The 25,421-nt window shown below is 34.7% G+C and overlaps 1 protein-coding gene across 2 annotated transcripts in view; it reads right to left on the bottom strand.

Annotated features, from left to right (window-relative positions):
- The window catches only part of LOC150109456 (trafficking kinesin-binding protein 1-like), a 574,911-nt gene that overhangs the window by 422,874 nt on the left and 126,616 nt on the right, over positions 1–25,421 (bottom strand). For both annotated transcript variants that reach the window (XM_090413241.1, XM_090413254.1), the window contains exon 2: positions 13,597–13,691. In XM_090413241.1, the coding sequence (XP_090269367.1) occupies positions 13,597–13,691 (95 nt within the window). The remainder of the gene's footprint in view (positions 1–13,596; positions 13,692–25,421) is intronic.

Here is a 25,421-nt window from a genome sequence, read left to right as displayed (position 1 = left end):
TCAATAATAGTCGAGGCTTCTTCAGGATGAGGAAGTGGTGAGAAGGATTCAGAGACAAGTGACCAAGATAGTTGAGTGGTCTGTGGAATGCTCCCTGTGAGGATAGCTTGAGGATTTGCAAATTGCAAAAGTTGGTTGATAGGGAAAAAAGTGGGAATATAGAAACATTTAAGTTATTTAAAGGGTTTCTGTAGGATTAATGCAGGGGAAATGTTTCAGCACTTGGTTAGAGTGGACAGAACAAGAGGTCTAGTCTCCTGCTAAGGCTGTTCAGTATAACTTCCACTCTTACTTGATTCCACCTCTAACAATTTTTTAATGCTATAGTTACTATTATTGCAAGGGCACTTCCATGGAGTTTTAGGACTCATCATGGCATCATGGGAGACTCAAACTATCAACACCAGTGGCGCACCCAGAGAGGGGGCCAATGCCCCCCTCCCAAAAAAAGAAAAAGTTAAAAACCACTAGAAAATTTTCCAAAATACTTTTACTAATTAAAATTCATTTTTTATTTATGTTGTGTCATGTCTTCTATTTCTATACTACTTATGAATTAGGGGTCACATAAAGTGAGAGAACCCTACAGCAGTGTTTCTCAACCTATGGTCCCCGACGATGAGACAGGTGGTCCACAGGCTTAAATTAACCAAATAAATCTATATATTTTAATTATCCAAATAAAACAAATTAAAATTGAATAAGTAAAAATTATTAAAATAAAATGATACTTAAAAAAAAAAAAAAATAGCAGTAGAATGTTCATTCCATGAACATTCTGCCACTATTTTAATTTGTAGCGGCAGAATGACAAGTAATAAAAGAGGGGCGAAGCGAAAAACTATGGTTTTATTGCTTCTACCTTCCCTTGCTGTTTTGTCAGATTTGAAGTGAACATGTGTTATCCACATGACCACATTTCAACCAATTGCTTGTTGTTTATTGATTTTTATTGTTGAAGGTTTTCCTCCTTCAACCAATATATCTTCAGAAGTGCTAAGTAATACTTAGACAAAATGTGTTGTGAGTTAACCACAGTATAGTTCACCCACTGTTTGTAGATCTCTCCTTGGCATTTTGCCAAGAATAGTCGATTCATGCTGAAGGAGAAAAAGAAACGAAGGATGTACGAATTGGGCACCAACATGCGAAATCACATGCTTTCTTGTCTGTCACTGTACTAGTACTAGATTGATTTTTGTTGTCGCTTTTTTGCATTTTTTTTTATTATTAATTTGTACGATGGATCCAGTACAGTCAACAAGTTCTGTTCTGTGTCTTAAACGTTTCAGTAGCCCTTGCAAAAGAATATTGAATAATGTGCTGACATTCTGCAAAAAAGAATCGTCTCTTTGTTCCCCTTTCTCAAGTCATAAAACGTGCAAGTGCAATTGCGGGCGTATTGGGGTCGACTGTTAAAAGAATTCGTAGGGAATCAAAAGGCGAAGGTAAGCCAAAATTTAAATCTCCTAAAAAAAATTGCCAGAGTGAAGAAAACCATCAAAACCATAGTTTTGAATGATTTTGATGTGGTCGAGAAAAGAGTGCCAACTGTTCTGAAATTGATTCCTGTGCTTAAAGAAAAAAATTAATTTTCCTTGGAAAAGAGAAACTTTATGGGGAAAAAAAAAACTTCATGAAATCGGATTTTGTTTTAAAAAGTCCCAGAATAAAAGGAAACTTATCATGGAGCGAAGTGACATTGTTTTATCTAGAACACAGTATTTGAGAGCAATAAGACGTTTCAGGGAGGAGAAAAGACCGATTGTGTATCTAGATGAAACTTGGATTGACAGTAATTTAACTTATGGAAAATGTTGGCAGTCTAAAGAAGAATGTGGAGTGCTACAAACCAGAAATGCCTCGCGGCGCATAATAATTTTGTGTGCGGGTGGAGAAATAGGTTTTTTACCAAATTCAAACTTACTATACAAAGCCAATTACCATAGGCAAATGAATTCTACGATCTTCGAAAAGTGGGCAGAAGAAAAACTGATTCCAAACCTTCCTAAAAATGCTGTTGTTATAATTGATAATGCTTCATATCACTGTATTCGATTAAACAAAGTTCCAAATTGGTCTAATAAGAAGCAAGTTCTTATGGATTGGCTCTCTGCAAATAACATTTCTCATTTCCCAGATATGCGAAAAATTTAATTGCTTAATTTGGTCAAAAGAAACTCAACTCACCCACAACTAAACTATTTTAATTCAACATGATGCTCAAAGAGCATGGATTTCTAGCTTTGAGGCTACCACCTATAGCATTAATATAGCATTGCAATATTAATGCTATTGAGTATGTTTGGGCAGAAGTAAAAAGTTTCATTCGCCATCGCAATATAACTGGAGATATTGACATGTCGAAACTTTTTAAGCTTTCAGAACAGGCGAAAGAAAGTATTACAGTTCAAAACTGGGGAAAATATTGCTTTCATGTCACCTCATTGGAAAATATGTATTGGGACAGAGATGGAATTATTGAAGAAACATGAGAACCTTTGATGATCAGTTTAAGTGAAAGTGATGGCGATTCGGACACCGATTCAGATGACTATGAAGATTAAAAGGATTTGATAATGGTATTTTTTTCCAACCTTTTTTTGCATGGGTTTGTTAAAAGAGTCACAACAAGTCATAAATAATTAATCGGTTTAGGACATTAAAGTGTCTCAGTTCTCTCAACTAGTTTAGAATATCTAAAAAATTTAGAAAATCTAAGTTCATTTGAAAAAATTTCTGTTTTTCTATATAATTATTTTATAGACAACTTTCTTAAAAATAAACTGAGTTAAATTTTTGTTTTATGCTATACCGTTTTTAATTTTGTTAATATTCTGCATACATTTTTCCAACTGTTACACAAGCAAAATAGTTACACTTTAAAAACTACAATGTTTGTAAAAGAAAAGCGAAATTTTCCGACCTGTAATAATAAACAAACACATCCCAGAAGACAGATTGATTACCCTATTATCGGAATGGATTCTCCATTTTCTGACATGCACAGAGTCTCGAGAGACCTTTAATCAGTGGGCGAACTATGTTTAGATATTTTTAGGAAATCGTGCAAAAAGCAAGCTGACAGTTGAGTTTAAATGCTAACTCTCTTCAACCGAATTCCAATAATACGTGAAACTGCCATAACAGCATTCACTATATATCTTAGTTCTAACACGTTTACGAATTTTAACACTTTCAGATGAATTTTATTGCTGCCGAGCGAACTCACACAATCTAATTAATAACAATAGTTTTTAGTTAGATACTGTGTTTGCCGGTACAACATATGGTTTTGCTTGAGTCTATATATACAGCATAGTTTCTGTATGAGGGGACATCTGATTTATTAATTAGTGTCGTTTTTTATTCCAGTTGGTTCTAATTACACTATTTGTTGAGAAATATATTACACAGACTGCTCATACTTAATTCACTGACATAATAAAAGTACTTGTTTTTCTTGCCTCTGCAATATAGTGGCTATGGGGGGGTGGGCGTTGTTTACCGAGGGAGCAAGTTACTATCGCCCTACTCTGAACGTGTTTCAGTTTTTTTTTCATTTGCGAGGTATATGCAAAACTTTTTAATTTATTTTTTCGAAAAGTAAAATCAGGGGCGAGAGTTATATGCGAGTAAGTATGGTATTTCAATTATGGATAAGTACATTGGTATCTTCTTTGAATGGAAAAATATCTCGGATGACAGTGATATTACAAAACGAGTTTGTAATGACTGTTTATGTGTAGTTACTGAAGAGAAAGAGATCTGTAACGAATTCACAGAAACACAGACTTCCCATCAGTTGCAATGCGATAATATTAATACGCTTAACAAAAGGAAAGATTTGCTGACTTGCTGGACACTCGATCAGTGGATTGCATTCAAAAGTAAATGCAATTGGTTATTTTGTAGGAACATTTTTCTGTTTTGTGACTTTTCTCCCTTTATGGTAATTATGCCTACATTATTCAACAATTGTTTACAGTTTTGAATGTGTATATAAAGTCAATATCAACAGTAGCCTGATTACGAACGCGTGATAAAAGGGATGGGGAGGTTTGGAGCTTCCCCGGATAGTATTCAAAAGGTAAATACAATTGGTTATTTTGTATAGGGCCCCAAAACTTATTAGTTTAGAATTTAACTGCTGGGAAAGGGTTTGTCCACCTCAAAATCTGAAACAGAATTTGGAAACATTTTCGGAATAACTTTTTATAAGAAATTTCTGTGATTTCACGATCCATTTCAGGCTTGCAGTCATGAGAACGACCTTTCGTTATCGAAAAAAGAGCAGCTAGTTGAGCTTTTAAGTGACAGTGGGCTTAAAATGCAATTCCGTTATCGTGGTTTGGCTCGATTCTAGATCTCGCCTTCAGTGAGAAGTGAATTTCCCCGAATTATTTGAAGAAGTCGAAAATCGTCATGCAGTTTTCTACAACCTATCTTTGGAGGAAATGATTTTCATCACTCCTTCAAATAAAACAAAATACAGAATTCGTCTTAGTGTGTGTGCCGATCTTCGACTGAAGTTGACCAATATTGAGCCAGATATCCAGCAAACTTTAAGGTCGAGAAGTTCATCCATCTCATTAAAAGTAAATAGTAACATAATTATATCATTTTATTTATTTGTTTAATAAAAATTAAAACTTTGTTTTAATTTTTATCCACAAAATTTAATTTTTTATCTATATATCCGGCCTGGTTGGCTGACTCTCCAGCCAAAAGGCTTCAAGTTCGAATCCTTCCGTGGGCATGGATATTTGCGATTGTCTGTAAAAATACTAGTGGCAGTGGTTGGCGGTAGACAGCGTTGGTGTAGATGATGACGATTGTAGTTGTGGTTGGTGAAGACGGAGAGTTGTAGAGTATGTGCCTTTCCTCGATATGTCACATAGTTTGAATTTGGTACTTGGAAATGCTATATCTGTGACAAATAAGAAATTGCATTGGCATAATTGAAAAGGAACACAATTTCTTCAATATCCCTAAAAGATAGGACGTCCTTGTTGTTTATATTATAATATTAATATCTTTTGAGATTTATAATATCTTTATTTAGCTTGCAAAAAATATTTGCATGCACCTTACCATTGTCTAAAATAATGCAAAAATCTGACAGTGACCTCTTAATTGCCCTAAATTTTGTTGATGATGTAGTGGCTCAATTAAATACTATTCGTGAAACACCAGATTCTTCATTTAAAGATATTTATGATGAAGCATGTATAAAAGCCAATAATTTTAATATTGACATTAAAAAGCCAAGGACTTCATCAAAACAAACATTAAGGTCCAATGTTCCAGCCGATTAGAAGTGTATTTCAGGAGAACTATTTCATTCCATTTATTGACCAAATATTGACACAACTTCATGAATGTTTCACTCGGGACCACAGCATTTTGAAATATATTTTTTTCTCTTCTACCAAATGGAAAAGATGCTCCAACAGCAAGCAATGAAAGATTTTTGTCAATTGTGTGAATTTTGTGCCTGTGATTTGCCTTATACAAATCCTGCAATTTTGAACGGCGAATTCAAGTTGCCGTATAAGAAATTTGAAAAACCGTTTGCAATAGCTTCATGCAAAATGAAACTGCTTCATGCATGAAGCAGTTTCATTTTTGCATTTTGCAGTTTCAAAGTGTGACAAAATGATATATCCTAACATCTATAACTTATTAAAAATATTTGCAACGCTTCCTGTAACAACATGCGTCCGTGAAAGGTCATTTTCTAACTTACGCCTTTTAAAAACCTATTTAAGATCTACCATGACACAATCACGATTGAACGGACTGGCTTTGCTATATATATATACACGCACAGAGAGAGATTAATGTAACCACGACTGAAATAATTCAAGAGCTTAGTAAAAAGAAAAACTGGAGTTTATTCTTTAAATAAATTTTTATAATCACCTAATGAATTTTAATGAATTTTAGTTGAACGGATAAAAATATTTTTAATGCAAATTCATTGTATTAAAAATATTTTTATTCATTCAACTTGCCCCCCCCAAGATTAAATCCTGGGTGCGCCACTGATCAACACAATATCTATTATAATTCTCCTTTAAACCATTAACAGACAAAGCACTCACAACTGACTCAGGCAACCCATTCCATTTATTCGCCACTCTCCAACTGAAAAATGTAATCCACATGCCCTTGCTAACCACAATTCTTACCCAATTTCTAGGGATGACCACTTGTTCTGCCCACTCTAATCAAGTGCTGAAACATTTCCCCTACATCAATCCTACAAAATCCTTTAAATAACTTAAATATTTAAATAAAGAACTTTTATTATTAAAAGACCAGAAGGTAAATGATAAAATATACAAAGAGCTAACAAGTTTCACTAGCCACTGTCTAGCATTTTCAAGGCTGAACTGGTGTGAAAACAATCAAACACGAATGATCAAATGTAACGGCTTAGGCCGTTACATTTGACTAAAGTTACTAAAGTGTATGTTTTTAAATGTAACTTAATGCATTTGTTTTCACACCAGTTCAGCCTTGAAAATGCTAGACAGTGGCTAGTGAAACTTGTTGGCTCTTTGTATATTTTATCATTTACCTTCTGGTCTTTTAATAATAAAAGTTCTTTATTTTAATACATCAGACCAAATATGTACAATTCAAACTTAAATATTTCTATATCTCCCCCCCCCTTTTTTTTTGCCTATCAACCAACTTTTGCAATCTGCAAACCCTCAAGCTATCCTCACAGGGAGAATTCCACAGACCACTATCTTGGTCACTTGTTTCTAGATACTTCCCACCACTTCCTCATCCCCAAGACACCTAGGTGCAGACCTGATCACAGTAATGATAGCTGTCTTATCTCTGCTTGTTAGTGTATTCTTCAATAACTAAGCTACCCTGGCAACTTTAGCACTATGTCTTCTAAACTTCAATTCTCTATCTACTACTATCCCCAAATCCCTGGCTTTATGAATTTCCAGGAGTATAGTTTCCTCAATGTGGTACACAGCTTGTAATTTTAGTATCCCAAAATGCATAACTATACCTTTCCACATTAAATTGGCCTCCATTATGTTTTACCCATACCGTTGGCCTATTCAAATCATCCTGCAAGCTCTGCACATCCCCTTGATTAACTATTTCCCTATCCAACTTTGCATCATCAGCAAACAACTGAATATCTCCCTTCAAATTATTTCCTATATCATTTATGTACAAATTAAACAGCAGTGGTCTCAAAGCATAGAGCCCTGTGGCAAACCACTAGTAGTTGCCTGCCTTCTCCTGGATTCTGCTCCTCAATATACTACTTTTTTGGTAGGTGTCCACCGGCCACCCTTTTTTATCCATACCACCAGTTTCCTATCTATCCCCATTTGTTGTAGTTTGCATAACAGAGTTCCATGTAGTACCTGTCAAACACCTTTGCAAAATCCAGCTACACTATCATCGTGTAGCCATTCCCTTTATCCAATTCAGTTGTCACTATTATAAAAAAAAGTAAGCAGGTTAACTAAAGCATGACTGACCCTTCACAAAGCCATGCTGCCCTCTCATAGTGTATCATATTCTTATCTGCCCATTCGTGAATTCTCTTTTTGACCAACTTTTGCAGTACTTTTACCGTCACTCCTGAGGTACTAATTGGTCTATAATTTGTTATCACAGACTTAGATCCTCCTTTGCAAAGCTATGCTGCCCATCACAGAGTATTATTATTTAGAGTATAGAGTATCATTATTTCTTACAGATGTTCTGTTTCTGCATTATGTCTTTTTTATAAGCTTTCATGGGCACTGCTGCACCAAACTAGATGTCTCCATTTCTCTAATCATCATTATCGTTTTACAGCATCTCCATGGAGTCCAGAGACTCATTATGGGAGATGCAAATTAGTCATTATACACACAAATCCTATCATACCTCACCTTGAATCCATTCACCATCTGGGCACTCACAACTAATTTTGTCAATCCATTCCACTCATTCACCACTCTCCATGCAAAAAATCTGGTTCTCACACCCCTACTAGTGTGCATGGGCTGACATGCCATCCAGTTCCACTGCTGTGTTCATATTTTATAATATGATTATAAAATATTCATATTTCTTAATATGCTGAACACCTCCTGTTCATCTACTTCAATGTTGATATGCATCTCTCTAACATCAGCAACTGTAAAATCACCACTTGGATGATACAATTTTGCAAAATGATCACTTAGCAACTCAACTATTTCTTTTGGTTCAGTCACCTTCTTACCATGAGCATTATTTAAAGTCATCCTACCATAGTCATTTTTCTTTTTACTTGCTACGTAACGAAAAAACCCTTTTGAGTTTACTTTGGCCTGTTTGGCTAATTCACTCTCATTATTTGGCCTTCCATACTAGTCACCCTTCCTGCTTGCACTTTGTACCGCTCATGAGTATGCTGATCGCTTTTTTCTCTATATTTCCTCCACAATTTTTTTCTTTTTTTTGCAGTTCTTGCTTTATATCCCTATTCATCCACTCAATTCCAACTTGGTTTATCCTCCTGACCTTGGGTATGCAGTCTGATACTGCTACTCTCAAGCTATCTCTGACCACCTGTCATGCACCACTGACATTCTTTCCTTGTAGATTCTCGATCCATAGCACTGTTTCAAGATGACTCCTGAGTTTCTCATAATCACCTGCCTTATAATTAAACAAAGCCCTTCCACATGTATGACAACTTCCCAGATGCCATTATCAGATTCAACACCTTCAAACCACTTGTCCCCTCTATAACGTTGCTTCATGCAGTTATCTCTTAGCAACTGTATAAATCCCCTTGCCATGCCTTTCCTCCCTCTGATCGTGTTCCCATAGTTAAAGTCTCCCATAATAATTGTTCAGCCTATACTCATTGTGTTAATCTGCCGATACATGGTATCTACATCTTCCTGTGGAAACCCCCCCCCGGTCTATAGCAGTACCCAGCAATGTATTTTGTCCTCAATCTCACACCAGACAGCCTCAAATGAACCATCTCCCCCAAACCTAAAATCCTCTTTAATTTCTAATTTTGTTGGTTGTAATTCTTCAGCTATCAGTAATACCCCATCTCCTGTCCTGTTCCTTCTATCCTTCCTGAAAATACAATACCCTTTACATTCTATCCCTGTAACTATATCATTTTCAGTCAACCAGGTCTCACTGATGCCTATAATTTTTGTCCAAGTCGAGCTGACCAATGCCAAAATCTCCCTATCCTTATTCCTAATACTTCTTGCATTCATGTACATGCATTTCAACATCTCTTTGTACCCACAGTTACCCTTGTGTAATGTCATTACCAACCCATTCAAATGGGAAGCCTGTGAAATCCCATTCGGCATTTCATAACCATTAGTCTGCACAATCTTCTCATTGACAATCATGACCCTTCTCAACTCTATCCTATCATGCCAAAGCAGCAGACTCACAATCTTTACTTTCTTACTCTTCATTTTTGCTTCCACTAACAACTCTTACGTCTAGTAGCAAGGCTTATACGTTGGTCATACATAACTGGTAATTAGCTTACAGAATTAACAACGCATATAAAGGATATTAATTAAAGGCAACTTTAATGAATAACTTCAATATTTTGGCAACGTCACATTGCCATCTTCAGGAACATAAAAATATAGTATGTGCATGCAGGCACTAACAAAAGCAAATGAGGAAGAAGGCAAGAAACTAATATTGTTCCTAAAGTCCTAATGGTACCCTCTGGCAAGCTAATTTGGTTGTCTTGGCCATTGGGCTGAAGTTCTCATAATGTAAGTCTCCCAAATTTGGGGTAGTTTCATGCACCCAAATTTGTTGAGGTTTGGAACGCTTTTTAGAGCTGCTGATGATTCCTTGAATAATCTTTCGTACTTAAACTTGCTGCGGTGTATTATTTTAGTTTTCTTCCAACGAATTCTATGGTGGGTATCTAAGGCATGGTCTGCCAGCCCAGAGTGGCTGTACTGGTGAAACCGGATGTAGTCTTTGTGTTCTGAAATTCTGATATTTGCTGTCCTGCCTGTTTGGCCAAAGTAGGACAATTTGCAGCTGCAAGGAACCTGGTATACACCAAATAGGTCTAGGGGAAGCGGTTGGTCTTTGGTAGAGCAGATAAGGGATGCCAACTTTTTATATGGTCTATAACAAGAAGTCAGGTCATATTTTTTGAGGATATTGGTTATTTTCTCAGAGGTCCCCTGGATGTAAGGGATGGTGAGAGATTTGGTGGAATCTTTATTGTGGAGGGGGGGGGGGGTTGGTTTACTGGTTTTCGTATTTTTTGGGGTTATAGCCATTGGCTAAGAAAGTGTTGAGGATGTGGTTTAGTTCAGTGGTTAGGGCATCATCATCTGAGCAGATTAATTTTGCCCTGTTATATAGTGTTTTTATAACCCCATATTGTTGTGAGTGGGGGGGGGGGATTGCTGTTGAATGTATCTGCCTGTATGGGTGGGTTTTCTGTAAACAGAGAAAACCAAAGATCCATCAAGCTGGTGAGTGATTAAAGTGTCTAGGAAGGGGGAGGGTGTTGTTTTCCTCTTTTTCTAAGGTGAACTGGACTCTGGGGTGTTGGTTGTTTAAGTGTGTTAGGAAGGAGTGGAGTGCATCTGAGCCATGTGGCCAAATAGCGAATAAGTAGCCAAATAGTAATTACCAGCTAACAACTCTTACATATCTCTTCTCAATGTATATTTCTCACATTTATCATAAGAACACAAGCAGCTACTAGTTAATATCCATACACGGCTCAACTCCAAACTTGTTGCATCAACTTCTCATCCTCTTTTTTTTTTCATTCCAACTACTACTGTTCTTTGGAACAGCCTTCCCCCCTTACTATTTTCTCCAATGAATACAATCTCTCAGCATTTCAAGAAACATGTTAACAGATTCCTTCATTCTCTCTCTAACCACCTGCTCATGCACTGTCGCATTTCAGTTTTGGTCTTTTTAGCATCCCAACAGAAATGTTTAAAATGAATCTTGGATTTCTTAATTAACTATAGATCAAATTTAGCCTTGTAATCTTCAACAACTTCATTAATATTACTATCTGTTTGTGTTTATTCTATGCACCAGATGCATTCTGAGATCTTCAATCTGAGGTTTTGTTTGTTTGTTTTTTTCCCACATATTTCAAATTACTTCTCAGAATAAATTTTACTTTTTAAGTAAAAGTTATTATGAAACAAAATACATTTTGAATATTATGCAAAATATTTGGGAGATATTCAGTTGTTTGCAGATGATGTGAAGCTAGGGAGGGTTATTAGTAATAGTGTAGATATGTGAGAGCCTTACAAGAGGATTTGAATAAACTGGACAGATGGGTAAATGAAAGGAGGTGTCAGCTTAATGCAGCAAAATGTAAAGTCTTGAAGTTTGGAATACATCAATGGGAGGCAGCATACTCTGTTGGAGGAGCTGTACTGGAGGAAATAGGGAAGACAAGAGAAATGTGGGTGATGATTGATAGAAACCTAAAATTCAGGGAATATACAGGGTGATTCAAAAAGATAGACTCAATTTCGTATGGCTATATTTCCTGAACTGTACATCGTATGTGAATGATCTACATAACAACTGAAAGAGGAGGTCCTAAAGTTTGAAATACTACTGCTAGAGCACTTGCCAAGCACACAGCCATGCAACAGCATCAGTTGTGAGCCAATTGGCTACTATGCAGCGCAAAATTTTTCGAGTTCGTGAGCTCATTAAAACAGAGTCGCCGACTACGATGCAGCATGCATTTCATCGTTGTTTCAACATTAAACTTCCAATGAGGAAGAGCATTTGTCATCGGAATTATCAATTTGAGCAAACAGGCTGTCTGTGTAAGGGAAAAAGCTCAGGCAGACCGCGTGTAGCGGAGGAGAACGTGAGACAAATTTGTTAACTGTGTGGCCAGAGGGGGAACACATTGAACAGCTATAAACTTTATTGTGAGTATAAACAAATATACTTTACATCATATTTGTCACTAGTTCTATGTTTGATATACAGACTTACAAAATTGACTCCATCTCTTTGAATCATCCTGTACTGCAAAGGTGGTGAAGGTAACCCAGAGGACTGCTGCAATACTGAGAAGGACGCTGACCTGCAGAGATAAAAGAGTTGCATTCCACTGTATAAAGCCCTGATTAGACCACACCTGGACTATTGTTCTCAAATTTGGTCCCCAGGATTTGAAGGGCATAAATTAATTGTGGAAAGGGTACAAAGGCAGATAAAAAAGATGGTTTCAGGACTATACAATGTTGGTTATGAGGATTGGCTGTGGGAATATGGACTGCAGAGCTTGGTAAATAGGAGAGGTGATATGATTGAAACTTTTAAACTGTTGGGAGGTAGTTACAGGGTTGACACTGGGGAGTTCTTTCACTTGGTGGAACAGGAGATAGGAGCAAGGACAAGGGGTCATCCCTGGAAGTTATGAAAGGAAGCTGTGAGCAAGAGAGTGAGGAGTTGTTTCTTTGCATGAAGGGTAGTTGAACCGTGGAATGCATTGCCTGATAGAGTGGTGAGAGCACGAATGATCACCGAGTTCAAGGAGTGGTATGACAGACTGTGTTTTCTATGAAGGACTCCCATGATGAGTCTTTTGACTCCATGGAGGCCTGAATCTTAATAATAATAATCTTTAAACGTCATCCCAATTTTACTATCAATTCAATTTTGTCAATGAAATCCCAATCCATGATTTATGCTTTCTATTTCTTCTGCCATATTCTCAAAAGCAGCCAATCATCTCTTTCCTTAATTTCAATTTTCCTATCAAGGTTAAGTGATCACTGTAAACAATGAAAAATGTGACATGACTTACTTTAATTCTTCTGATACTATTAAAAAATCCAAGATTGTATTATGCTTGTTAGTTCATGTACATATGGCTCTGAAAAGCTACCACAAATTAACTCTTAAGAAACTGCTACCTATTCCATTTACAGCCATTTTATTCTCCCAGTCAATATCACTAATATCACCTCATTCATTATCAAGATACCTTTCACAAGATATGCAAGCACTTATTCAGATTAATTTTATCAATTTATCTATAGATGATTCTTTCTTGGACTGAGTGCATTTCACTGAATGCAGTATTTAGAATCCTTACAAAATCAGATGATGGTATTATTTCAGAATATTTCAAAAAAAAATTAGGGGAGTGAACAGATTGCATCAATGGCAGAACCATATTAACCATGCTACCAGCCAAGACGTCTATAGACGTCAAAGTTATTATGGATGCGAAGTGCATATTAAAATTGTAATACCATTGATATTACATTCAAGTATATATATGATGGGTACGAAGCATATGAGGATGCGTATTTAATCCATAACGGCCGGTGAGGTGGTTAAAACTGAAGATATTAGGAAGGAACTTGACATTGTTAGCATTCAGGAATGTGTAATCATAAGAGAAAAAGTGTCTGGAAAAAAAAAAAAATGTGTTTTCCTTCCTGCCATCTAATCTTTTGAAGTAATACTATTATGGTGTCCTGTATGCCCCTTGAGGGCATCAGGCATTTGATTAGGATGATGTTTTTTAATAAATAAATACATTCAAATACTTACAGTTGGGGACAAAGCCTGGGACTTTATTTTGGCTAACTTATCAAGATTCTTGGCACAAAAATAACTGTTGACATTGAGACAAAAGTGTTCACTATCTGTTCAAAAAAAAAAAAAAAAAAAAACTTTATATGAATAATCAGAGCAAAGCAAATAAATTACTAAAACATGTTAATAAATTACTAAAACGTATATATATATATAGTATAGGTTTGTAGCCAACACATTTCTCCAATTGTAGATAAGATTCAAGTCAAGTATATTTCCAAAAAGATTCACAAATAAAACTTTCTGTTGTCTCTGATCATTGGGGTAGCTGGAATTAGGCTGAGGCAACTGAGATTAGAGGTAGCATATTACATCTATTAATTGCACATGCTGTTCTCTAGCCATTTTGTTTCCAGGAAAGAAAGCTTTTCCACCTCTCTATATAAGTCTGGCTGACTCACTGTTAGATGAAAAGCATCTTCTATACACAATGAAAACTAAACATTAATTCTCCTAAGTTTATGTGTAAAATTTAATATTCCTCTTTCCTTGCCCTTCCAACCTGATCACTTAATATGCAAGGTCTCTTAAATCTGCCAAAATTCTCTGTCATTGTGAAATATCCTTGATATTTTTGTGCTGAGAGATACTTCTATTTCTAGTACATAAAGAAAGTTTGTTTCTTTATTAGAATCCCACAGGAGCTGTTAGTATAATGATGTGAACGAACAATTATGCCTTTCATGTCTGATCACAGTAAACTTAAACTGTGACCAGAAATTGGTTTACACAGTACAGACTCTTTGTTGAATGTTTTGCAGCACAACTGCAAAATACAATACACAACATAAAATTTTGTGTCCTGTGAGTTACTACAAAATACCAGATTTTTCATTTCTCTTTCCAAGAACTTTCTTTCAGTTAAGTCCTAAAATTCACTGATTATTCAATGAAAGCTGTCAGGAATCAACACAGATGAATAACATGGAAGTTATACACTACATTGGAACTGAAAATTACTTTATGACTTTATAATTTAGTTTTTTTTTTTCATCACAATTTCAACTAGTCATGAGGAGGGATGTGTGATCATACTCCCCTTTATTAAAAATCTAGTATATGTTTTACTAACTGTGGGTATAAGAGGTGTGCTTATTTATTTCATTGGCAAAACAAAGATAATTTCATGCTTTCTCATTATGCTTTTGTATAATTTTATCATGGATATTTTGTGCCATTGTTTATCACTGACACTCTTTAGAAAAATTTATAATATAAATATATGAGTATTACTTTCTGTGATATGTAATCATGTGGATGCTCTTACAATAAGTCCATCACAGGGAAGGAAAGAAGCACACCTCCATTGAATTTTTAAAATGTGATTAATATAAATATAATACACTTAACCTCCTTCATTAAGTTAAAGGTGAAATTAAAGAAGTTAAAGATGCCAAGAGTGAAGTATGGATCCAAAATTTTTACCTTTACTATAATTCATCCAGCCAGTAATAAAACTTTTCATAATTTATTTGTAGTTGAATGCCAGAAATATATTCTTTTTATTGCAAAGATTGCTGCTAAATATTAGTTTAATGATACCTTTAACTTAATGAATTCAGGTAAGAGACAAGGACAAAATCATTAGTTTTATTTCTGTATTTATAAATAGAGCCTCCATAGCTCAGTCAGTATAGATGAAGCCCTTTGGTCGGAAAGACCTGGGTTCGATTCCCGTCAGTGACATGAGGAACCTTTATGTGGTCTCTTTTGATGAAAGGTGAGTTAGCCCTACCTCTGTAGGGTGAAAGGTGAGTTAGCCCTACCTCTGTAGGGCTAACTCACCTTTCACCCAGTTTCAACGAGTTTCACCGAGAACAGGCAAACCGTCCCCGTGAACACATGCTTTCTACAGATATAAAATGCCTCAGGAATAAGGGATAACCAACCTATTGAGTAGGATTTCAGTTCCGAATGCCTACATGATAAAAAGTGTAGATTGATGCATAAGCATAAATTAGGATAGGATTCATAAATGTGTTATGAATTCTGAGCAGTATTATTTTTTGCAAACTCCAAGATCAATAATATACAAGCCATAAGACTACCATTGTCCAATGCAATATAGACGGGATACTGGAAAACTAAATTTCTGACAATGTTGTCACATTCTGATTGCAATATATGACAAGAGGTATACTTTTTTTTTTTAATTTAAGAATTTATCAATGAATACTACTGTGACCCTGGATGTATCACTATTCCAAAAATTTGTGAATTGATCATCACAACTCAATTAGGATTGCAAAAAACACAGTTGTGTCATTTTGTAATACATCTATGGCTGAGATCATCCTTTAAATGTAATCAGTACTTATTAAATACAGTTAATTATTCTGAAATGTCCATTTCTTACATTAACCCACAACATAAAAATGACTATAGCTGAAAAAACATGTAGTCTACACTGTAGTTATCAGCAATGGCTCTAAGAAAGGGCAAAGAAGATACCCACTACGTTCCCTGAAGTGTTTAATTTTCTAAGGGTAGCATATATTCCCTTTAATAACAAACAGAATAGTTTCCTTCCCCAACTCTAAAAAAAGAAAAGTAAAAATGTTTGATAATTGTGTTAAACCTTAAATGCATTATCAAAAATGCACAACATCAAGTTTTCTACTAGAATTACTTTCCACAGAAGTTATCAAAATACACAAGAAAATGTTGTCTGTTTCAAAATATCACCTCAAGTTTTAAGAAGTTTTTTCATTTAGTTATAAAGTAAGAAATATTATTCTTGTTTTAATCCTTATCCAAGTGTAAGCCAAGTACATCTGCTTATACTTGGATACATATATAGAGGGTGCTGACTTCACATCAATAATTGCCTTAGTATCCCATAATGCAAAGTATATACTTCTTTTCAGATATATATATATATATATATATATATATTGCTGTGCATAGACCAGTTCTGACTATTATTGAGGTCCCATAATGGGAGCCAGATCCAGGAAGAGATACCAAAGTTAAATCAATGTAGAATTAAAATATATTACAGCTGACAATAAATTATATTCTTGTTTCAATCCTTATCTAGTCAAGAGCCTCTGTATACAAGAAGACCAGTCGTGAAAGCACTTCACATGCAAACCTTGATTGCTTACACTTGAATAAGGATTAAAACAAGAATATAATTTATTTTCAAGTATAATATACTTTATAACCAAGTGAAAAAACCCTTCCTACAATTCCCTCCGATTCAGAGTATTTTAATAAATATTAATCAATTAAATAAACAGAGCCTCTGTAGCTCAGTCAGTATAGAAGAAGCCCTTTGGTCAGAAAGACCTGGGTTCAATTCCCATCCATGACATGAGGAACCTTTATCTGGTCTCTTTTGACTAAAGGTGAGTTAGTTGGTCTCATACAGAGGTAGATGATTTTTTCTGCCTGGAAACTTGGGTTTTTTGTCCCTCAGAACAAGCAAACCAGCCCATGAACACACACACAGATTTACAATCAGAAATGCATACTTAATACATACATACTCCCTCATTAGGAGGGCTCAACCAGTCCTGAGGAATGGGGGGAACCCCATATAAATAAATAAATAAAATTAAATAAACTGATTTATTTAACAGAAATGAAATTATAATCTACTAGACAGGTTCAAAAATGTTCAAATAAACTAATATATAGAATATAACTTTATTTGAACTTTCTAATTTGATACACACACACATGCACATCCATGCAATTAATACAAAAAAGTTGCCTATATAAGGAGCTTACTTTACTGTTTAAATAAAAAATGTATGATGCTCTTCTGCATAAATTCACATCACTTTCTACAATATATGAAAAGTATATGTTTACATCTCTTTATTACATTTATCTATTAATATATTTATTTAAAATAAAAAAAAAGACAAATCTTTAGTAGTAGTCTGACAAAATTTCAAGAAGTATCCTGGCTTGCACAATTTTTTTAAAGGATTAATTGTGCAATACAGATCAAAATATCTGTTAACTTGCATCATTATCAAAATCATGCAAGTTAAAACAGGAAGGATAATGCTCTACTACATATATATTGTTAAGAAACATAAACCAATGACATAAAAGTTTAAAAAAGAAAAGTGGAAATAGGCAACTGTGAAACAGGTTGTCTGTTAATTTCACAATAATGTAATATATATGAGCAGAAGATTGGGCAATGCTAGATTTAAAAATCAGGCCACTAATAAATGTAAGGAAATACATATGGGAAATAAATACAATGCTACTCATCAGTTTATATTACTATTATTACATGACACTTCCATGGAGTCCAAGGACTCATTGCACGAGACCAGTACACTTACAGTCACTTTGAGAAATCTAGTTTACACTGCACTCCACTAAGCCACCTTGAATATGCAGCCAGTTCAAGTGACTAAACTGGCTGCATATTTAAATGATGAAAATTTTTAAATGTCATTTTAAAGTTTAGCTGTACTCGAGTTATTTTTAACATATGCTAAATTAAATTTTTGCTTACTAGTGCATATGAATGTATCATTTTCTTTGAACATGGAGTTGAACATTATTTTGAGATCCTTGGTATATTAAGAAGCAACATATATATATATATATATATATATATATATAAATTAAATAACTTTAATGAATATTCTCCATTCAGAGAGCTTTTACATTTGGATGCTTGGGCCCAGTATATTCATGTGAAAATAATGCTCTAAGTAACTGTTTATTACATTATACTTTATGTAAACACTTAAACATTTAATCACACTTAAAGGCTCCAATGTTGATAGAGTTGACCCTATTCACCCCCCCCCCTCCTCTGTCAGCTAAACAACACAAAATTCCAATATCTTAAAATGAATTTAAGACCAAAAGAAAAGTATTAATCATGACATGAAGGTAACATTCAGCTCAGTGGCATAGCTAGAGGGAGGGATCGTCCCCGGGCGACACCTTGAACCTTACCCTATATGTCGTTTTCTTTTTGTAGTATTTTCGGTGTATATTGAAAGGGGCGGCAAACTCGGGGATCACCCCGGGCGGTAAAAGCTCTAGCAACGCCACTGTTCAGCTTACAGGGAAATTAGATCAGATAAACGAAAAATGCAATTTATTTTTCCTGGTGCAAAACTAGTGAAAATCTTATTGTTTTTGTGGAAGGTTTTTTTTTTGCTTGCTTATACTATAATACTACACCATTTCTGAATACTCTGATTTTATACCATCCAACAATCATATGCCAATTTGTACTATTATAGACATAAACATAAAAAATAAATAGACATTAACGGTTATCACATAAATGAAATCATGACAAGTCCAGGAAAGGGCTGTTTCCGATATTAAAAACATTTCCAGGAACAAATGAAATACCGATATCTTAGAAATCAGTTATCTAAATACAGCTGAAGAATATATACTTTGTTTTGTGTGCTATTAAATTTGCGCTGGGAAATTAATACTATAATCATTTCTGATCACTGTTTTAAATGCATCATGTAGTACGATAAACAGTATTTATATAACTGAGAAAGATATATAAACATAGCTTTATCGAACTTATGATATACAAATATATGTCAAAATGTGTTATAAAGGAAAGCAAGTATGAAAAAAAAAACTTACCTCCTAAAGGTTATAACAAATAACAGAGCCTTTGAAGACAAACTACACGAAACCTTTAAATTCATATGTACACAAATAAGTTATTTAAACCGGCTAAGGTTAAAGCATTATTGTACGCTGTACCACCATTACCGCATATACAGAGATGCTGCTGCCATCTGGAGGAAAATACTCTAATTTTTATTACACACTATGGAAACTCCACCTAAGTTGTGCATCCTCGCAGATCAGTTTGGTTAGTTGGTGGCTTTTACAGCAGAAGCAACTAAAGCTATGAGGACAGTGTATTATGTTTCTTAATTAGGTATATTCTTCGAGTTTGTTTAACTGTTTTGCGGGATTAAAAACACGAGTTTCAGGGAAGTAAAAACCCTGCCATCCCGTATGAGAATGGCTTCAGTTGAAAATCCCTATAAATATTCTTCGGTCTCCATCCTTCATCATCGTTATTAGTTGAGATTATTTTTGCGAACGTTTTGTAGACGAAAGGGCAATAACAAAAGTTATCTCTTGTTCATCATCATCATCATCATCATCATCATTATTATTATTATTATTATTATTATCCTAAGACCCCATGGAGTCAAAAACACATCTCGGAGGTACTTGTTCAATCGGTGTTTCAGATTTGTGAGATTAAAAACTCGAGTTTAATTCTGGAAGGATATACTGCTTATTTGTTCCGGAGATCGATTAAACTCGGACGCTGTAGAAAAAAGCGATTCTCAAGAATATTAGAAAATGTTTCTGAGATTGTTGATTATAATCCAACTGATAATAATATTTATTCTTCTAGCACAGAGATGTCAAACTTGTTTGGCTTTGTGGGCCGGATAAGGATAATTATTCCTAAAGACCCTATTTATAGTATTGGTCCATAATAATTAAAAAAAAAAAAAAAAAAAAAAAAAACGTTTTTAGCTATTTTTATGTAAAAAAAATAAATGAAATAAAAGTTTTTTAAAAACTTTAATTTTTGCTGCAGCCTCCTGAAACTTGGCTTCTCTACTTTTCTATCAGAATATCGAAGTTTGGAGAGAAGGACGTGGTGGTTGAGACCAGTGCCGTAACGAGGGCGTGACAAAAGAGGCGCCTGCCACGAGCGCAACTAGGTTTGGGGCGCAAAACCTAAAAATATATTAAAAAATAAAAATAAATAAATAGATATAAAAGTCCGCTATTTTATGTTGTATTTTTAAATTTCGGCAATACGCCGCTTTAGACACACAAATTCTGCAACACACTGCAACTCATTTTGATGGTGTTAATAGTAAAGATTTAACATATTGCATTTAGTAAAATTTAACTTGTTACATTTAAATTTTTCAAATTTTTTTCATATTTGGGTTAGGGGAGCGCAAGTTGGGCACTTGCCACAGGATTGTATTGGAGAAAATGATTGCTCGCAAACATGAACCTCCGAACACAGATATTATTCTTGCAGAAAATGTCTACTTTTGAAAACTTATTCTTAAGAGCTAAATCACACTTCATATCTATCACTTCAAGTTGGAGTTATTCGGGCACAATGTCTATGTCAGCAGAAAATGGATCCAGGAAAATGGAGAATTTTTGCTTCATTTCATGTAAATCTAAAAACATTTTTTCTTGAAAGTCTCTTCTTAGATTAGAAATTACATAACTATACTTTTCGAAGGATATTTCTTCATAATTGGGAGAATATTCGAGCGATTTCAATGTAGCAAAGTGAAATAAATTCCCTTTCAACATTTGATCGACCGATAGTTCAAGTTTTATGTCATTGCACATTGACATTAGCAACAGAAATTTGTTTATTGCAAATCAAGCAGATTTTATTTTATTTATTTATCATTATTATTATTTGTTTATTTTATTTTATTTTATTTATTTATTATTATTATTATTTTATTTTTATTTTTTTTAACTATTCTATATTCAGTATCAACTTTTCTTTGCTTTAGCATAATGGGATTCAGTGCCATAACGAGTGCGTGGCGAAAGAGGCACCCGCCACGGGAGCAACTAGGTTTGGGGCACAAAACGTAAAAAATAAAAATAAATAAATAGATATAAAAGTCCGCTATTTTATATTGCATTTTTAAATTTCGGCAATACGCCGCTTTTGACACACAAATTCTGCAACACTCTACAACTCATTTTGATGGGTTAATAGTAAGTATTTAATATATTGCATTTAGTAAATTTTAACTTGTTACATTTAAATTCTCCCTCCCTTCACATTTTTGTTATTTTGGGGTTGGAGGGCGCAAGTTAGACACTTGCCACAGGTGCTTCATACCCTCGTTACTGTACTGATGGGGTTACGTAGATGTAAAATTTTTGCATAAAATAATTTGTAAAATTAATAATTATCTTTAGCGAAAGCAGTACACTATCACTGACGAGTATGTATATTTATTTACTTATATACATTGTTTAACTCAGCTTTGTTAGCGCGTTCGTTACCTGGCGTAAACACGACTCTACAGCGAAAGGTTAATCCTTAAACAGTTTATCTTTAGCCAGATTGCTCCCTCGAAGCTATGATCATCAAGCAAAAATAGTCATACTTCGGACATATTATGCGAGCAAATGACAGTCTGGAGAAGATGATGATGCTTGCTAAAGTTGATGGAAGCAGGAAGACCAAGAATTAGATGGGTGGATGGAGTTAAAGAAGCAACTGAAATGCGCTTAGAAATTCTGAAAGATATGGCCAGGGACAGATCTGAATGGAGAATGTATATTCATAGAATCACCAGGAGTCGAAAATGACTCGATGGAACAATACAACAACAAAAATAGCATTAATAAATAGATGTATTTATTAATAATAAATTAGTATATATTAACAGAATAATTTTAATATATATATATATATATATATATATATATATATATATATATATATATATATATATATATATATATATATATATATATATATATATATATATATATATATATATATATATATATAGGCTACATAAGGGCAATTTTTCAACAATATAGGAATAACGATATATCGGAGTTTAGGAATACTGTACAGTATAGGCAGTTGTCTTCCGTGCTTTCCTCCCACTATTCAAATTTTCGATAGCTACGAACTGTACTGCTAATGACGACTAAGGATGGAAATCAGCTGTTTACATATTTCAAATTATTAAAGAGTTCAGCTTACTTTCTTTGGGAACGAAAGGCATTCGAGCAGTTATTATTTATTCATGGATGTACAATCGAACAAGCATCCCGCAGTGATCCAAATAATGCTTGAGTACCGCTATAGATAACAACAAAACATGTCAGTTTTGTTTTGTTTTTTAACAATAATAATCTAGCTATGTTACGTTTAGTGGGTTATATTGGTTAATGAGACGTTGTTACTGCCTACTGTTCTAAGTGAACCTTGGGACACTATCTGGATCGCCAACGATTGATGTTTAGTTTCTTTTCTGAAAAAAACTGCACAGTACTGTACAAGAAAAACGAATCTAAATGTTTATCTACTTGCATAAGGTCATACCATGTAAGAGGCTTAATGAAGTGAAACAGTACTGAGGAAGAATTAAAAATATTATTTAATTCTTCCAATATTTCCTAAATTAAATCTTTCCTAAATCTGAAAGAAATATTTTCAGAAATCTATCTCCTTGCCAACTCAGTGCCCTCAAGAAACTATACAAAGATAGCAGCATAGTCATCAGAAGAGTTGATGAGGGGAGTGCTATTGTTATTCTTAATACCAATGAATGCTATAGACAAATGGACATCATTCTCAGAGACCACTCCATCTACAGACCTTTAGATTATGATTTCACCAAATCTGAGATAAAAAAAAAAAATGAAAAGGCTGCTCAAAAAGTTACTTACTAGTCTTCTGAAATCACAAAATAACTCAAATCCTTCAATTCTCGCCCCCCCTTCCCCCACGATATAAGGATTGCCAAAGATACACAAACCGATTTCCCCAGACCTACAGTAGATGCTACAGATTCCCAATGCTATAAATTAGCAAACCAGTTAGCAAATTCTCTTACCCCCTCACCGATCATTCCACTTTCTCTATAAATAGGCTGACCATACGTACCGTTTTGAACGGGACAGTACCGTTTAGAACAGTATGTTTCCCGGCCGTCCCGTCGTTTTAATAAAAATGTCAATTTTGTCCCGTTTTTAATAAAGCCTATAAATATACTTTAATATTGGTCAATCATAAATTATTATTCATAACCTATAATCGTATATCAATATCATGGATACCAGTAATTTGTATAACCGTAGTCGCATTGTACGATACTAAATATCGATATCTCCAGTGATTTATTCAGAGAAAATAAAAAATACATGTTGGCAACGCTTGCGCTTCTATTCTGTTGTAGCGTTTGTTTTTCTTTTGCCTGTATGCTAACCGGTGCCTTTGAATAACCATACGCATTGTTATTCAATGCAGGTGGTTTAAATTTCACATTTTTTTAAGTTATAAGTTTATCCTCGCAATGCCAAAGAGACAAAACTACAGTTTTAATGACGATCTCCAGAAAGAATTCAAATTTATTAAACTGGACAAGTTGTGTAATGATGGAACAAAAGTGGTATGCCAACACTGTAATGTCCATTTTTTCCGTTGCTAATGGAAGTAGAAGCGACATCAACCAACAGCTACATACCCAGAAACATAAAGATGCTGAAATGACTCTTGCTTCAGTTTTAAAACATTACCTCGTTTATGGAGAGACGTGATGGTGATAGTGAAAGCGATAAAATTGCAGCAAGTGAAGCTCTTGTTGCTTATCATACTGTGCGTCACGGTCAAAGTTTTCGCGCAAGTGACTACTTGTCGACATTGATAAATAAAATTTATGAACCAAAATTTATTTCAGCACGTACCAAATCAGAAGTAATAATTACCAACGTTTAATCACCATACATATTGGGCAAAGTAAAACTTTTTTTTATCGTCTTACTTTTTCATTACAGAATATTTCATAACCCCCGTCCCATTTTTGTCATCCCAATGTCCCGTTTTTGTCTCAAGGAAATATGGTTAACCTATCTATAAAGAACTCTATCCATTTCAGAACTTCTATTGAGAATTTAACGTTAAATAATGCAGATATCTTTGCATTGATATCACCTCACTGTTTATCAATATTTCCTTAAATGGCACGTTATCACAAAAAAAAAAAAAAAATTATTCCTCCCGATATTACTGATTTGTTTTCCATTGCTATCCATTCTGGATATTTCTCTTGGAAACAAAAAATTTATGAACAGATAAGGGTACATCTATGGGTTCTACCTTCTCATTCCCCTTGTCAGTTTTTTATGGAATATTTTGAAAAACAAGCTCTAGATTCAGCATCCCTCAAACTGTCTATCTGGTTAAGATATGTGGATGATGTGTTCACCATTGTTTTATATCGATCCCATACATAAGGGGTCGAGGGACCTATAGGCACATCAGAGCCGTGATGCTTGGACAGATGTAGGAGGAATAAAAGAAGAGAGGAGAAGCAGGTTGGCATGTTTGCAGTTGCACAGTAAAAAGGTGCTGGGCAACTGCAGCTCTTGTATTAAGAGAAAGTGGAGGAATGATGGTTGCAAGTTCACCAGAGAAGTGACCATGGAAGTACCTGTAAAATAGACACAGTGCTGAAACACTGCAGCTGTGGAATAGAGGTTGAAATGAGTCTGCAAGAGAAGGATGATATATCAGCCTAGCTGCATGCCTCTGGATGGCGTCAAGGATTTTAAGGGAAGTTTTAGGTGCACCACCCAAACATATGTGCAGTATTCTAAACATGGGAGGATTTGGGATTTGTATATAGTGAAAAGTTGTTTGGGTGTAAAATAGACTCTTGAATGAAACTTGGCACTATTTGCCAAGTTTCTTGCTATGGAGGTTATTAATATGTTTACATCAGGAAAGATTGGAGGTAAAGGTTAATCCAAGCAAAGAGATTTGACTTTGTCTGGTGATTTGTGTATTACTGAGGTAAAGGGTAGGTGAGCTGGGATCTCATTTGCGAGAGAAAAGGCAAAACTGTGTTTTGGTGGCATTGAACATAACAAGATTGTCTTTTTCCCATTGGAGGATAGTATGTATATCAATGTTAAAGGCACTAGTTGTAGATGATAATGTAGCCTGGGATGTCAGATTACTTCATGGTTTGTCAATTTGTCCTCATTGCCCAGACACATTG

This window comes from Typopeltis vanoorti, chromosome 2 (genome assembly GCF_054136105.1).
Source record: "Typopeltis vanoorti isolate ZY-2024b chromosome 2, IOZ_Tvanoo_1.0, whole genome shotgun sequence".
NCBI lineage: Eukaryota > Metazoa > Arthropoda > Arachnida > Uropygi > Thelyphonidae > Typopeltis > Typopeltis vanoorti.
The sequence above is the reverse complement of the archived record's forward strand: the minus strand, read 5'-3'. Positions and strand labels throughout refer to the sequence as shown.